The 17,531-nt window shown below is 41.6% G+C and overlaps 1 protein-coding gene and 1 pseudogene across 1 annotated transcript in view; one reads left to right on the top strand and one right to left on the bottom strand.

Moving 5' to 3' along the window:
• Nucleotides 1-625: 625 nt before the first annotated feature.
• Nucleotides 626-17,531, bottom strand: part of LOC148024302 (uncharacterized) — a 61,274-nt gene continuing 44,368 nt past the window's right edge. The window contains exons 3-10 of the mRNA XM_087693924.1: nucleotides 16,035-16,115; nucleotides 15,835-15,879; nucleotides 13,901-14,159; nucleotides 13,219-13,315; nucleotides 7,194-7,268; nucleotides 6,221-6,292; nucleotides 3,907-6,074; nucleotides 626-3,482 (exon numbers count right to left, since the gene is read on the bottom strand). Of these exons, the coding sequence (XP_087550050.1) occupies nucleotides 1,032-3,482; nucleotides 3,907-6,074; nucleotides 6,221-6,292; nucleotides 7,194-7,268; nucleotides 13,219-13,315; nucleotides 13,901-14,159; nucleotides 15,835-15,879; nucleotides 16,035-16,115 (5,248 nt within the window). The 3' untranslated portion in view covers nucleotides 626-1,031. The remainder of the gene's footprint in view (nucleotides 3,483-3,906; nucleotides 6,075-6,220; nucleotides 6,293-7,193; nucleotides 7,269-13,218; nucleotides 13,316-13,900; nucleotides 14,160-15,834; nucleotides 15,880-16,034; nucleotides 16,116-17,531) is intronic.
• LOC148024303 (large ribosomal subunit protein eL24 pseudogene) lies at nucleotides 14,855-15,517 on the top strand (annotated as a pseudogene).

Genomic DNA, 17,531 nt, shown 5'->3' with positions numbered 1-17,531 from the left:
AACTGTAAGCGTCAATTTTCTCACAGCCGTCTTCTAACACACCATGACAGGAGGAGGTGAAATGCCATCGAGAACTTTCCCCCAACCTAAACTTTATCGTACTTCAGTTGCAACAAATACTACAAACAAAACTCCTATCCACCCGTCTGTCAGTAGAATACAGCTAATGATTAATGGCACGAACAGCTAGCCCGAGTGCTAGCAGTTCTGGAAAGAAAGCTTAATTTAATTACCAGAGTAAACTTCCATGCACAAAGTGAAGCTGGTTAGGCAGCCTCAAGGGCTTGCATGTAGTCCATAAGCTTGAATACCAAGGTACAAAGTAAAGCTGGCACCATCAATGGTGCATATTGAGGTTAGCTTGAGAAGGAAGATGCTGCAGGAAGTAAACTAAGGCCACTTCAACTAGATTCAACATGAACTTTAATTGCCAGACCATTCCAATGAGCCTCATCCGCACTGAATAGAGCAAGGAAAATCCACCTTCCCGAAGTTCATGCTCATGATAATAGCAGCAAGTGTCAAGAGGCCACCTAAAAAAGTCTACTGACAAACCAGCTGCTCAAATATTTAGCTTCATCCATACAGTTGCAACAGGCAAAATATTCTACCCCTGCCTAACCTGTAAAGAATAAGCTGTTGCTCCTTATTATAAGCCATTTCATGTACATCGAAATGTTCAGAACATAGCCTTCAGGGAGCACAGAATATTGCAGACATCTTCCATGAGATGCATTTTTAACTCCCACAGTTGAGTTTTCAATTATGACAGGATTTCGAGAAGTTAGTGGTCAATACAAGTTGGTGGCCACATGGGCACAAACCAAATATCAGGACACCAGAAATATATTCAGTCTTGTTCCCCAAAAATGATAACTATCCCCCACCATTGATAGTTACCAAAGCATTATCAGCTCATATATTTGAACAGTGACATGGATACAAATAAGTATAGATTGCAAAAGTATATTCTGCAATCTTGTTCAACATGCTCACAAAAACATTTACAAAAAGAGAGATCCACCTTCCAGTCATGATACATTATCCACAGCTCGTGCACGATGGTGACCATGAAACCGACCCCGTCTTAATTGAGTATTTTCATGTCTTACAAATCGTCTTGTCCCATCATCTGCCTGACCAGTACTCAACTCATTTTCAGGCCCTGCCTCGGGGTGATATTCTTGTCTCTGGAATGGTTGCACCATGAGCTGATCATGGCCGAGAAGCTCCTCGTGTGATTGGTTTGATTTGGCTAACTTACCATTACCAGGTGCATTTTCCTGATTGCCAACAGACTCTGTTGCCTTTACCACATATACCTGTTGCTTTTGGTTTCCTGTGCCTGCTGATGAGTATTGCCTTTGGCTAGATTCGTGCCTTCGCCAGTATGAGTTGGCAGGAGTTCCGACCTCCTTCGAGTTTTCCCTCATACCACCTTGCTTATCTGCTTCACTTTCCCCAGTTTGCAGCTGGTGAATAGGATTGTCATTACTTGTGCCATCACCTTTTGATGGCATAAATTTCTGTGAATAACTTTTTCTATTTCCATTGTGCTCTTTTTCATTTGAAGAATGCATTACTTTTATCTGCAGCTCTCCCATTTCTTCATTACTAGCTGCAGACTGTTGTTGCATCTGCTGCTGTCTTATGGGTTTGGGAGTATATCTCTTCATGTCACTTTTTCTCTTGCTAGATTCAGGGATAGGTATTGCTGGTGTTTGGACAGGTTCCCACTGTTCTTTTGGAAAGGGCTTGTGTCCTGAATGGCTACTAGTTGCAGGCTGTTGCTGTCTAGCAGACTTGGGCATGGCACGCTTAATTTCATCTCTGCTGTTGCCTAGCTCAGGCAGTATTTCATCTTCATGAGTGCTTGCCTCCAAACCAGTAACAACCAGATCAACAGAAGTTCCAGCATCTTGCTCTGAGTGCTGTCGTGCAGAAAATCTCTGCCTTTGGTGCTTATGTCCCTGATGGTTACTTGCTCCCGATTGCTGCTGATTGACAACAGCATTTGAACCATGAAACTTGTTCTCATCCTTTTTCTTCACATTTTCAGGTCCAACAGGAACCACATTAGATTGATCCTCTGAAAGAGGTGTTTCTCTGAGATGCATGCCTGCTACAGATTGCCTATGCTGATTCCGCTGTTGATTACCAACCCTAGTCACATACTTAATGTCTTCTTTGTTCTTGCTAAATTCAGACCCACTGTCAGAATTCCGAAGAGGTGGTTCTTCCCATTGTTCTTGCTGTAAAGATGCCTCTCTTGTCTGCATCTGTTTAAATCCTTGATTGCTGGCCGCATGATACTGCTGTAGCTGGCTTCTGCCATGCTTTGGAATGTGAGATTTGCCCTCTTCTTTGCTCTTATTTGTCTCAGATTGTGAAGCCTCCCTTGGTCCATGGACTGGATGGTTAGCTGCTGACGAATTCTGCTGCTGCATTTGCTGCTGTCGAACATACCTTGAGACATAGATCTTGCTGTCATCTCTGATTTTGCTTGCTTTTTCGGATTCTGAAATGAATGAACTTGCTAAAGTTTCACCAGATTGCTCCTCTCTTTCATCTGACGAAGGTCTCTCCCTCAAATGGCACAATCCCTGATGAATATGCTGTTCTTTTACATGCTTTAGATTCCGAGCAGCACTGCCATTCTTCTTCTTGCTAAACTCAGATTCATCAACAGCAGGCAAATTGGAAAACTGCTCCAATTGCTTCTTTTCTCGCACCTGTGCTACTTGTGCTGGATGAGTACCGGCAGGAGATTGTTGGTTCTGTATTTGTTCTTCCCTAGAATACCTGGAATTGGTCTCATTCTTACTTGAATTGGATTTGATTCCAGCAGTAGAATTTTGGTGAGATTGCATATGTTGTTCCTCTAAGATAGCTCTCTCTCCTGCTTGTGTCTGCCTATGCCTTTGGTTGCCTGTTAATAAATGTTCCTCTTTCCTCAGAGGCTTAGGAACATAGACACCTGTATCACCTTTAGTTTTTCTTGTTTCAAGTTTTGCATTATTTGTATTCACTTTAGCTGGGGTAGCATGCTCCTGATGCTCATTCTGAGAAGACACGTCCATTGCAGCTTCACCCTGCCCTTGCTGACAGCTAATTGCAGAATGGGGCTGCATTTTCCGGACATGCACTTGAGACATGTTCATTGATGGAGTGCGAAATTGTCCCTGCTCTGGAAGCTCTTGAAACCTGATTTCAGCAGACTGTGTTGGAAGTTGCCTTGGACATGATTCAGCATCAGCTGCTTTCCTGGTTTTTCCAGACCGAGCCTCTTCCTCTTTCCTGCTCTGTTCATGAACAGCAACATTTGGACTTGATGAATTTCGAACAGGAGCCCAAACCAGGCCTTCAGTTACATTCGGCCTGTCCAAGTTGCGTGATTCAGGTACAGGGCGATCCCTATTAAAGCGGCGTGGTAAGTTGGATTTTCTCTTGCCCTTCCTATTGGGGCCATCCTCACCATATATCTTGAAAGAAGACCCCCAAAAAAGAAAAATATCAGTGTGAGTTTTTTTTACCAAGGAAAAAACATGCATTTAACAAGGAACAAAAAAATAAGTGAGACCATAATTGATTGAGCACACCATAAGATGTTAGCAGTTGCAACCTGTAAAGTGTCCCACGTATTAAATTGAACTCCCTGTGTCTTCTACACATGAAGTAGATATAATTTTTACACCCTCCCACAATAAAGAGAGACCATGATGACACAAAGTCAAGGATTTAAATTAGTCCCCCCCACCACCAACAACCAAAAAAGAAAGCGGGGGTGGGGCAGGGCAGGGGGGGGCAGGGAAATTCAATAAAAGCAAACACCTGCTGAGAATGACTATCTTTGTGCTGAAAGAGAGAGAATTATAAAAGACACTTTATCTGTTAGCTTTCATTTACCTGTCCTTCTTCAACAATGGCAGGAGCTTGAACATCCACAGCTTTAGTAGGATTTGACTGTTCATCTTTAGAGGACACACCTCCAGTGGCTACTTGTTTGGATCTCTTCCCATTGTCACTTTCTGCAGCAACTGAATTACTTAATGCTGAAGCTTTGTGACCCTCTTTACTACTTTTGCTGGGTTTATCCACACTGGAAATAGCAGCACTCTTGTTGAGGTTTCCATCCGAGTCACTGGTAGAGGAATTGTTTCCCAAGGACACTTGTTTGCTGCTACTGTCCACTGTAAGGCCTTCTAAAGTTTGAGGCACTATAGCCTCAGGCTCCGAAACTGAAGCATCTGCTTTGCCTATCAAATCCTCCTTGGGGCTGCTCGATCCCAGAGAAGACAAGGCTTCCTCATTCTGTCTTATCACCCTTGGCAATATCATTGTTTCTGCTTTTGCATCTGTAGCACTTGTAACATTCATAGCATCTGCAGCAATTTTCTTGTTGGCCTCACGATTGTCAGCATTACCACCATCACGCAGTTCCTTGGGAGTCTTTGAGTCTCCATCTTCAGGTTTCATAGTAGTTTTCTTGTCAGTTTGGATGTGTTTTCTGATTGCAGGTACAACATACAGTGAGGCAACAGGATTGGCAGCTCCTGCTTGGGAATCCTGTGCAGACTTACTTGTGTTGTTGAACGTCGACTTATTATTGTTATTCAACTGGCCCCTCTCTGGCACCTGACCTTGAGGCATCTTCCGGATTCCTGTAGAAGCAGCTAGACCTGATGACAAGCCTTCTGCTTGAGCAAAGCCCAACCCCGGAGTACTCTGTGATCCAAAACCCTCAGATACAAGCCCACTGTTACCTTGTGCTGAGGTTTTTTTAGTTATTCCAATTGTAGTCCGCTTCTGTAACATTTGACTGTCCTTGGCATCATCTGGAAAGACCACATGAACACTATTAACCAAATTCGGACCAGCCGAAGTTTTGCCTGGTGCCTCAGAGAAAACATTGACTGCTTTGTTGGCCAGATTTTCTCTAGGTACTGAAGACGAGAGTTCCATATGTCCCTTCAGAAGACCTACAGATCCAACAGTTCTTATTGTATCTGTTTTTTTCATGATATCCACTGCATTCACTTTCTTGATGACATCATCTTCATCAGCAATCCTCGTATCATGCCTGTGTCTTGAAACAACAGCATGCCCCTGACTCCTCCATTCATTTTCACCTCTAGGCTGTTCTCTGTTTTTGTGACCGGCTTTTCTGATTTGAGGCTCACTAGTATTCCAGCTGCCACTACCTCGAGCATATTCTTTTGAATTGCTTCCATTATCAGTTGTCTGGTTATTGTGATCAATTCTTTGGTCTTTAGGACTCTTAGCTGCTAATGTGACAGGAAGCCACATCGTAGCTGATGCAGCACCCTCAGCAGCATTCCTTGGGCCTCCCATAGGTTCATTTCCATTAGAGTCAACTGCCCAATCATGAAAATCAGGGTAATGAGTCTCCACATTTGCTTGTGCAGCCTTCGGTGAATTGAAACCAGTTCCAAATCCAGAAGTTGTAGGGGCTTGGGTATTGCCACTGCTCTCTCTCTGCATACCAAAAGGAATTCCAACCCTTGGCATTCGTCCAAGCCAATCATCTCTTCCTTTGCCAAAGTCATGCCCAGCTCCAGGGTACACATCTCGCTCATGGCGCTCATGGTTCAGAAATTCACCTTTATCATCTGAGTATGGAATATTTGAGCCAGGTGGTCGATACCCACCTGCTGATGTAGCATGATCTATCCTCCCATAGTGTTCAGGAGGACCAGGTTGTGGATGGAAACCTCTGTACATTCCAGGTCTGGCAAATTGAACTGGAGAACCAGATACAGGATACATTGCATGCAATCCAGAATTACCAACAACAGGTGGCGCATGGTTGCCCCTCATACCTAACATGACCATATCCCTCTCCTCCATATTGCTGTAATGAGGTCCTCCTGTAGGTCTGTAATAGCCATAATGTTCTGGATGGCCTGCATACATTCCCAATCCGGCTGACACCATATTACTGCCTGCGTATGGCATTCCTTTCTGCACAAAAGGAGACTGGCTATTGTGGCCATCTCTTGGATGACCAGAGCTTTCAAGTGTGTGTGAATTAAGTGTCCCATGTTCACCACCATCTACATAGTAAAATGTATCAGTAAACAAGTCTCAGAAACTCTCAAGAAACACAGTAAAATGTATCAGTGAACAAGTCTCAGAAACTCTCAAGAAACACATTTGACTCTGCTCATGAACACAACTAGAATTGCAGAAATGCACTCACCTTGATGCAATGGGAATCTTTCTTTAAACAAGGTCGTGTCTGCAGACGCTGGCCGGTTTGATGAAACAGTATCTAGAAACATAAGACTCAGAATCAGGGCTGACTGGCAGACAAAGTAAAGAAAGCAAAGATAATCACTAAAATCGCTAATAAAATGATGAGTAGAAAATTGAAGCCAAAATGCATCCCGTGTGACAAATCTGACTGGCTGTCTTAAGAAAATAAAAGCTGGTCTGTGATAGAAATCTTCATATGTATGCTGGTGTTTAACTGTCCATGTTTTAATTTAGGTTTCTTGACAGAGGAAGTGTAATGTGGTCTATTTCGAGTCCTGTTTCAAAAATCCTGTGCCATTTTGGCTTTTTGAATATTAAGTCATCAATTTACATGTCCACAGATCAACTTGTCACCAGACAGACTCTATCTTTGCCTATTTGATTCCAACAGTATCTATGCAAAGTGGTTCATTAGACATACAATGCTCTTCGAAAAATGATGTAATACATTTCAGTGAATAAATATTTTGGCTCTGAAAAGGTGATTTTATGGTCAATGTGTATGTTTTATGACAATTTTATTCACAATTTGTGTGAAAGAGAAGGTTAGCATATCATGCAGGATTCCAACCTGGCATCTAAAACTCAAATATACAAGAAACAGTCTGGGCTGAACTTTTGAACTATGAATGCAATATGAGAGTGAAAGCTCTAAATGAATATGGTCAAAGTCCCAAACACCCTTACTAAATTCAACTTTCTAAGCTGAACTCTGGGACCAGGAGCTCACCTGATGAGGTCTTACCATCATATCCACATGAAATGAGTTGTGGGTCAGGGGTGGGTGGGGGGATGTGTGTGTGTGTGTGTGTGTGTGTGTGTGTGTGAGAGAGAGAGAGAGAGAGTGTGTGTGTGTGTGTGAGAGAGAGAGAGAGAGAGACAGACAGAGAGAAAGAAAAAGAGAAACATATACAAACCTCGACTAGCTGGAAGCCTTTCCTTATCTGAAGATGTTCCATCTGCAGATGTTGGGCGGTGCGACAGAGTGGCACCTGAGACGTTCAAAACAATTCTCTTTTGAGCTTATGAAGCTGGAATTTGAGATTTGTGAAAAATAAGCACAAGGCAAAGACTAAGAAACCCAACAATGTAAGAAAACTCCAAATTTCATATAAGTGCAAGATCATCCAATCAATTTTGAAAAATTACACAATGACTTCTTTGGCACAACCTTGGCTATAATACTTCTTTTTCTCCAAAAGCTTGGAAAATGAAAATTAGCTCTCATTTTTCACAAAGTAGAATGAAAACTATGCAGCTAGCCTTCCAGTGCAAAATGTGAAAATGCCATGCATCCCCACACCCTTCTAAGCCCTCTCTTTAATTAATGAACTGTCTTTGACTTTTGCTATAGTTGTTATTGTTGCTTTGCTCCTGTCAGCAGGTCAAATGCACTTCCCTCCCTCTCTCCCTTCCAATACTGTGGACAAGTAAATCTCACTGCCATGGGTGTACACCCAATACTCCTCCAAGGCCTCTCCAAGCCTGCCACAACCAGCTCATAGCCGTCTACCCCACTACAACGAGGCACACCCACTGAAGAGCCATCAATTTGTACACTGCTCTCCATTTCTGGAAACTCTTAGGTACTAAGGCAACAAGTGTAACTTCAAACTCTAGGAGTTTCTAGTTCTTGGGTTAGATGCACTATTCTACAAAAAAACACAGCCTGCACATAGTTGCATGTACACACATCGCATGTGTATGAGAGAGGAAGTGTGTTTGATGCAATGTTTGAAGGGGAGAGAGTGTGCAATGGAGTGCAAGATCAAGGCATGCTGAAGAGCAGAGCTAAGAGTTAGAGAGAGTGAACACAGAGATAGGTGTACCGTTTGTGATGGTACACAGAATAGAAGAATGTATTCATACGTTAGGGTACAAGGTACAATAAGGGTGTGTTCACACCCATAAGACTGTATACACGGAGATGAAGGGACTTTACACCCAACAACCTCCCACTTAAAGGCCCGAAGTGGTACCTTTAAGCTAACCAACTCCCACCAATACTCATGCTGAGCCTTTACAAGACACTTAGTGAGAACATTTGTAGGGTTATCTTGGGTTTTGACCTTAGTTAGTGTGACAAGACCATCATCCAAGACCTGTCGAATAAAGTGATACCGAACATCTATGTGTTTGGTACATGCATGAAACATGGCATTCTTAGCCACACACAGTGCACTCAGGCTATCACAACCAAGCACTAAAGTATGTGAAGAAAGACCAAAATCTTTGACCAAACAGCCAAGCCAAATAGCTTCCTTAGAAGCTTCTGTGGCTGAAATATATTTAACTTCTGTAGTACTCAATGCCACAATTTTCTACAATCTTGAACACCAAGAGATAGCCCCACCAGCCAAAGTAAAAACATACCCACTCGTAAATTTCCTAGTGTCAAGATCTCCTACCATATCTAAATCACAAAATCCTTGCAACTCTAGTGTACCCTTTCCATAGCATATACACTTTTCTTGTGTACCTTTCAAGTATCGGAAGATACATTTCACTGCTTCCCAATGTGGCTTGCCAGGATTAGACATGAATCTACTAACAACTCCCACTGCATGAGCAATGTCAAGGCGAGTTGGAACCATGGCATACATCAAAGATCCACAAGCTGATGCATAAGGTATACCCTTCATGGCACTAGCAGCTACATCATCCTTAGGGCAATCAGCTTTGCTAAGCTTTGTATGTGGTGGTAAAGGCACACCAAGAGGCTTAGCATCAACCATATTAAACATGTCAAGTACTTTGCTGATGTACTTGTCCTGTGAGAGAAACAACAAATGTTGCCCTCTGTCTCTTTTAATGCGCTGCTCAAAATGTGTTAAGTTGCCACCAAATCTTTCATGGAGAAGGCTAAACTTAGCTGCCTTTCAAGAGCATTTAAAGTTTCTTATACTGTCCTACAATCAAGGCTGCCATCATCAGCCTTTTTAGTGTATAAGCAGTGATCTGCATGACTGCGTTTAAATCCATGGCTGATCATAAAGGTATCAAATTTTTTGTACCATTGTCTAGGGGCTTGTTTCAGCCCATATAAGTTATGTTTCAGCTTACAAACCAAAATTCAAATGCTCTTTTCCTGGAATAACAAATCCTTCCGGTTGCTTCATGTACAGCTCTTCATCCAAGTCACCATGAAGAAAAGCAGTCTTCACGTCCATCTGATCCAACTCTAAATCCAAAGATGCAGTGAGAGCAAACAAAACACAGAGCATAGTCACCTTCACCGTTGGTGAAAAGACCTCTTGGAAGTCTATGCCTTCCTTCTGTGTATAGTCCTTAGCAACCAATCATGCCTTGTACTTGGGCTTCCCATCAATACATTTCACTTTGTAAACCCATTTATTAGGAATAGCTTTTCTATCCTTGGGCAAAGATACAAGCTCCCATGTGTTATTTACATATAGAGACTTCATCTCTTCCTACATAGCAAGCTCCCACTTTCTCTTGTTTTCACATGATTGTGCCTCTTTAAATGTCAGAGGCTCACCCTCATGAGTCAAAAAAATGCAATCCAAAGATGGTTGAAACCTCTGTGGCTGCCTTTTGACACGTGTAGACCTTCTTACCCGATGATCTATATTATCAAGCAGTGGACCTATATCTTGAGGAATGTGCACACCATCACCAAGTGGTTGTTTTTCAGCATTTTTTGGCTGCTGTAACCTGTTTTCAGCATGCTCTTCTTGCTGTCCTATTTCATCCTATGCATCTATTTGCTGTCCATGATCTTCTAGCTGTAGCACAATAGGTTGCTGCTCATTTTCAGCATCGAAAGGGACAGAACTTTGAACTAATGTCTGGCTGTTCATGCTGAAATTTGACCTTCTTTTTGTCAAGATCACCATGTGTAGCATTTTTCAACAACATGCATCTGACTCTCTCACAAAGTGTGCGATTAAATCTTTTAGCCACGCCATTTGATGCAAGATTATAAGAAACTATCAACTCCCTCTTGATACCATGCATCTCACAAATCTTGTTAGATTCATTTGAGACATACTCACCCCCATTATCTGTTTTTATGGCTTTCAACTTAAGCCCTTTTTGTGTGGTAACAAAAGCATGAAACTTTTTAAAAGCATCCAACACTTCCTTTTTGCTCTTAAGTATATACACCCATGACTTTCTACTGAAATCATCAATGAAAGTAACAAAGTAGCATGCACCCCCATACGAATTAACAGGCATAGTGCACACATCAGAGTGTACTAAGTCAAGAGCATTAGCCTTCTTAACGACACCAGAGTAATAGGGAAATTTCACTTGCTTTCCATATAAGCAATCGTTACAAAATTCCAAACTAGAGCCTTTTACATCAAATCTCCCTAAAAGAGGAGAGAACCTGAAGGCCTTTCTGGCTCATATGACTAAGTCTTTTGTGCCAAAGCTCCATATGTGAATGGACTTTAGCCACAACCAAGAACTTGCCAGGTAATGCTTTACAATGCAAGTAATATAAAGTCCCCCTTTTGCTACCTTTAACAATTAGCATAGAGCCCTTATGGACCTTCCAAGATCCACCACCAAAGGTAGTAAAATACCCTTTAGCATCAAGCTGTCCAACTGATAGTAGACTTTTCTTTATGTCAGGTACAAATCTAGCATCCTGCAAAATCAACTCTTGGCCATTTTCAAGAGCCAAGTGAATGGTGCCAACACCCTCTATCTCACATGCATAGTTATTACCCAAGTAAACCTTGCCTAGGCAACCTGCAGTGTATTCAAAAAATGACTCCAAAGAGGGGGTAACATGAAAAGGGGCACCTCTATCCACTATCCATGATTATGACAGCCCATCGTGAGCTGAAAGTAAGGCATCAATTACCTTCTTTTTGGTGATGTGCATATCACCTACTACTGTCATAATGTCTGCATCATTACATGAGGCTACAACACGTATCTCTTCAATGTCAGGAAGCTCTTCAATAACCACACTAGATGCAACATTTGCCTTTGCAACTTCTTTTGAGGAAGAGCTATCATCATCTTTCTTATCATCCTTCTTTTTCTTACCCTGCTATTTCTTTCTTTCTTGCTCTTTCTTGAAGTACCGGCAATCGGGCTTTTTATGCCTTTTACGCCCACACTGATAGCATATGACATCCTGTTGTTTGCCATTGCTTTTGCTTCTGCTTTTCCCTTTATTGGTTGCATTACCCCTCTTTTTAGACCTGCCTCTTACATGAAAGTTAAGGAGTTGTTAGAGATGGGTTTCATTGAATAGAGTTCTTCCCCCTGTCCATCCCCTATCCTATTAGTCAAGAAGAAAGATGGCACCTTTTGCATGGGCATTGACTATAGAGAATCGAACAAAATCATGGTGAAGAACTGCTACCTCATCCCACACAGATTGACGACTTGCTGGATGAGTTGAAAGGGGCATGCTTTTTCACTAAGATTGACTTGCGCTCTGGCTACCATTAGATTCGTTGAGGGAGGGAGATGAGGTCAAAACAGCCTTCAGGATTTATTGTGGACTTTATCATTTTCTAGTGATGCCTTTTGGGTTGACTAATGCCCTTGCCACATTTCAAAGCCTCATGAACAAAATCCTACAACCCTTTTTGTTCAAGTTTGTGCTTGTTTTCCTTGATGACATCCTGGTAAGAAGGCCATTCGTACAAAATGGGTTTCTAAACTCAAACGCAAGGTTGATGGCACATTGATAAGTACAAAGCATGATCGGTAGCAAAAGGCTATGCGTAGAAGAAGGGCATAGATTATGAGGAAACTTTTGCTCCTACATCCCGTATGAGTACAATGAGATGTGTAATTGCTATGGCTGTGTAGTTCATATACTCTGTACTCTACAGGCTTTTATATCAGCTCCAGCACTTGCTTCCTAATTTCCAAAATCCAATGATACTAAGGGTCAATTTAGTCTACAAATAGCAAATGCTTCAATCTCTGATCCTAGAAGAGTTATGAGTTAAATGGAAAGAAAATTCCAATATTACAGCAGCAGTGCACGGTATTTATCTCCATCTCTAAGTTGTGTAGACAAAACAAAGCTTCCAACATTACTGTACTTTGTACTCTCTAGCCTTCCAAATCAACTTCAGCATTTGCTTCCTACCTTGTAAAAAGTGATGGTTTTAAGGATCAGTTTAGTGTCATAAATACCAAATGCTGCAGTCCCTTATCCGAGAAGAGATCTGAAGTTAAATAGACAATTCAAATGAAAGTTTTCTACAAGTGTGAACCTCATCTGCAGTAAGGTCGAACTTTCACACCCCAAACTACCAAATCCTGAATCTGGAGAACTCTTTATCAAAACACCCCTCGCCTACCCAATCCCATCCTTCTTTGTTCTTCAAGCCCATTCTTGCCATCTTAGTTGGAAGCCCTTTTACTGTTTTGCCAGCCATATACATGAAGCTTTTATGAATTTTTGTTCTTCATGTTGTAAAAAACAAAAGTTCACACCCCAAACTACCGAAGCCTGAATGGAAAAGAATAGCCCTCTTATTGATTTCAGTTTTCTTCATGGAAGGAATCTCTGGAAAATTTGCCATTTCTTGTAAGCGGAGAAGTTCTTTCTTCCTTGTCTGGAGAAGTCTTTATCAAAGCACCCCTTATCCACCCAATCCCATCCTTCTTTATTCTTCAAGCCCATTCTTGCCATCATCCACTAAGACGGGCTTCATCTTGTAGCACTAGAGGAATCTACCCTCAAAGTAAAGCAGCAGCTCTATCATGTGCAATTCAACATAGCCTGTCACCTTATAAGCACGAGGATTGTGATAAATAATGCAAGATGAAATCATATTTGAACACAACTAGAGTTTCTCACTGTTTCTATGTAAAAAGATGTATACATGTAAAAATCTGGAATAATCATATACAATAATCCAGTGGTAAATTTCACTAAAAACTACCGAAGTACAGTTCTACAAACTCCCGGAGATTCAGAATTGAAATCACACTCACTTTGCTGAGGTCGAAGGTTTGGGTTTTTCTCCGAACCCAAAGTCGGAAAATCCACGTGAGTTAAGTTGAAATTCGTAGGCTGGACTGGCTCATCTAACTGGAAAACAAGGCAGTAAGGTTCCTTTAATCGAAGTTGAAATGACAAGTTGAATAAAGTTAATAATGTGCTAATGTAACCATTATAGTCTTGAAAATATCCACAACTATCTAAAAGAGAAGCACACCAGATACTATCATAAACCAACTTAATAGATATGACTAGGAGCTTGCATAGCAAAGCTCCTAGCTCTCAACTTTCAATACAAAAAAAGCAAAGCATATTTACAACCATTACAACCACGTCCTGAAGCTTTTCAAACTTCTGTGGTAGATAAGCACTGAACCAAATTATAATAGATCAGATCACTTTGTCTAGCGCACAAGAATCAAATCATTGAGGATCCTGAGAAACATTGTATAAGATTACTTTATAGCTTCTTAGAAGGTAAAAAAGTTCTGACATCAATCAGAAGATTTATTGAAGTACGCATCACCAATACTGTTGGCCTAGTTTTAGGTAACGCTATTCAAAATATTCAAATAACAAGATGAGGAATATCATGGGACGTCACACATATGCTTTTTCAGGAAAACCTCCCAAAATAGAGGTCAAAAACCATCTCTAATCTTGAGCAATGCATACCTTTACAGCACCACCCCAGATGCGGTTGGTGGTTGCAGGAGCAGAAGATGGGCGTCCACCAGATTCAGCAGATGCAGGTCGAGGGGGACTTTTAACCAAGCCTCCTGCACTATTCCCAGGAGTTGATGCAGCTTGAACTTTCACAACATTACTCCAAGTACCAGTGTTTACAGGAGGTGAAGATGCAAGTCCCGTGCTTCCCCAAGGACTACTACTCACAGGAGGAGAACGACCAGCAGTCCCCCAACCCAAACTACCCCTGCAACAAATTCCCAAATAAAAATCAGAACACTGATTAGTAAGGCCTCATTTTTTGACATTTTATTCACACATAAATATTCCATGAGCCTAAAAGGCGAGCTGAACTTTTAGAATCCTTTCTGAAAAACTAAGAAATGAAAGAGAGAATATTAAGCCCCTGGTCCATCAGGAGTCAGATAGGCCTCCCATGCCAAAGAGGGGAGCCCACCCCAGGGATTTCCCCCAGGAAGAATGGGATTCTTTTCAGTTTGTTTTGACCTCAGAGAAAAAGCTTATGGCTTAGGTCTTGTCTGACCTCCAGACATGACATGAGAAACCCATCTGGGGGTGTGTAAACCACTTCTTCCAAGAGTTCGAAGAATGAGAAGAGAATCAAACTGCCAAATGTGTTTGAAATCAAGACGATCCTTCATGGCAAGTTGTGCATCTTTCTTTTCTATACTATCCCACAAAGAATCTTTGCTGTGCAGGAATCTTCAAAAGTTTAGGGTTCCATCAAGTGCATTTGTCATATCCATGCATAATAGCGATATGCATGAATATAACTACAAAAACCACAGAGACAGGAAATAAAAGCTTCATTTCTTGCTTGGTTGGCCAAAAGGCTATATGTTAATATTCCAATTCATTAATTCAAACTTCTTCACCCCACCAACCCCCAACAACCACCCCGAAACACACACACACAATCATCGACTGTGAGTATCTGCGACAGGGACGAAGCCATGGTGCTCAAAACTGAACTCAGTCACTTCAGCAGATCAAAGATCTATCCTGGCAGAGGCATTCGATTTGTGAGGGGTGACTCAGGTTTTTCTGTTTCTGAATTCAAAGTGCAAGCGGTATTTCCACAACAGATTGAAACCCTCAAAATTGACATGGACTGCTCTATATAGAAGGCAGCATAAAAAGGATATTCATGCTGAGACTGTGAAGAAGAGGCGGAAGACTGCAAGCAAGCCATATTCAAGGTCAATTGTAGGTGCTTCACTTGAAGTTATTCAGAAGAAGCGTTCAGAGAAGGTTGAAGTTCGTGCTGCTGCTAGGGAGGCTGCTTTGAGGGAGATTAAGGAACGGATCAAGAAGACCAAGGATGAAAAGAAAGCCAAGAAAGCCGAGGCAATGGCCAAAGTATCCAAGGGTGCTCCCAAAGGTGCTGCTGCAAGAGGTGCAATGCCAAAAGGCCCCAAGCTAGGTGGTGGTGGAGGCAAAAGATAGTGTGCTGGAGGACACAAGAGCAGTGCTAGACTCTTTTTGACTAGAATGCAGCACAAATTTTAGGTGCAATTAATTAATGAAGGTTTTACACTTGCGTGTCAGAAAGTTTGTGTTCGCTATTCTACAATTTTGGATGGAGAGTTGTCTAACATGTCATTGACCTCAGGCTACTAAATGGTTTTGTAGGCTTAAAAAAATTGGGTAACTTGTATTATCAAGTGTCAACATATCATACTCTGCAAACAATCTTTCTTGTGGCTGTGAAGTATAGGTGTGCTTGTTATTGTGACGTAAATTCAGATGGTTCAGGCTTCTTTCTTGCTATTATTAGAAGCCTGTTCACACACACACACACACACACTCTCTCTCTCTCTCTCTCTCTCTCTCTCTCTCTCTCTCTCTCTCTCTCTCTAAGCAGATTAACCCATCCTTGCAGGATTTTCTTGTGAACTTACCGTGGTACAAGCTCCACATTTGGATCCAAACCCCTATTCTCCAACCTGTAAAAGATCTTGCACAGTTTAAAACTCTGCCTTCGCATAAGAAAGAAACCAAGACTTTCACACAATAAATAGTCAGTAAGTTCTTTGTCCAGCCTATGCTCTGATGTGATACAGAACATTAAGCACGATTCTAACAGCTTGTCCATAAGTACCTTTGGCTTGGTAAATTGATTGGTTTTGGAACTGCAGGAATCTTCCCCAGCACAGTCATCCCCCTACGCCCAGACACGGTCCTGCATAGCCCAAAATGATGTTGCCTTAATTTCAGGGAATTTCCTCGTATGTCAGTGCTTATTACCAGTCGTAAAGAAAGAGTCAAGACAAAGCAAAACAGGAGGCCTTTTCATAAAAATTATCAAATATACAATTTAGGGAGAATTTTGAGTATTAAAAACTTGAAGAAGCACTGATCATAAATTAGGCATGATGGCATCAATCAAATGTAGATTAGCAGCCAGAACTGCGGCTTCTTTTGCATATTACTTATCTCGTGGCATCAAGAGAATCCAACACACATACAAGAAGGGAAAGATATCCATTTTCAAACAAGGCACAATGCCACTTCTATTCAGTTTTGATCTTTAGAAGGATTCAATCATATCCCAATGTATGTTCAAAGAACTGAGGACTATGCTCAAAAGTTCACTTTGATTTGCATATGATGACTAATCTCTGCATGGTGCCATCTAGACCCTAATCCTATCCATTTATTGGTATCATTTGGATGATGTTATTATTGTTTGTTCAGCCTCAGCCTTGGAAGGTCAGGGGCACTATAACCACCACATAGTATTTCCTACGCATATTAGAATGTCCATATTGCAAACATGTGATGGTGTCATACACTTCTCCTTCCCAAAAGGTCACCCATTCTACTAAGTCTACAGGACACACCTAACTGAAGAGTTTTCACATAAATTGTTTTGATTTGGCGTTGAAGACTACAAAAGACCTCTAGCACTCCTTTTTGGGCATGCATACAAATTACACTCTCGGAGAAAAGTTAGAACATGTGGAGAACTAAAAAGAGAGAGATATAGGACTGAATCTTATTATTCAATACACATATCTATGGGATACCCCATCCCCCTACCTCTTCCTCAAGAATAGTGAAAGAAATGGATATGCTACACTAAACAGATCAACATGCAGCCCTCACCCACAGTTGTTACCAAAGTACATCTTGGTGTCAGAGTTCGTACATTAGTGTGCATTTCACTTTTTTATGCCAGAGATTCTATGGCTGGCCGACTTGCACTTTGGGCACCAGATTCTGCTGGTCTCCCTGCTCCCCATTCATTCATCAAAAACATAATCCTTTGCTTCCAAGTGGAGAGAGGGAAGCTGCTGCACACTGCCGGTGACTACAATTCTTGAGCCCCAGTACACTAGTCTATCCTCTTTGAGTTCTTTGTTCTTGTTATTTTCATTTTTGTTCATTATGTTCATTGCAGTCTATATCAGCAATGTTTATTTGCATGTATTGCTCCACACTTTTCTGACATGCTATCAAAGCATGTGCCTCTTGGTTCTCATGCTGCCTGCTGTGTTTAACTGCTGTTTTCAACTCTGGTCACGCTCTAACTGTTCCAAAAGCTTGTGTTTGCTGCTGATTTCACCCAGGCAGGCCCGTGTGAGACAGCAAAGTG

Source organism: Lygodium microphyllum, chromosome 15, assembly GCF_053477565.2.
Source record: "Lygodium microphyllum isolate KBCC chromosome 15, Lygodium_microphyllum_v1.1.10, whole genome shotgun sequence".
In the NCBI taxonomy this organism is placed as follows: Eukaryota; Viridiplantae; Streptophyta; class Polypodiopsida; order Schizaeales; family Lygodiaceae; genus Lygodium; species Lygodium microphyllum.
The sequence above is the reverse complement of the archived record's forward strand: the minus strand, read 5'-3'. Positions and strand labels throughout refer to the sequence as shown.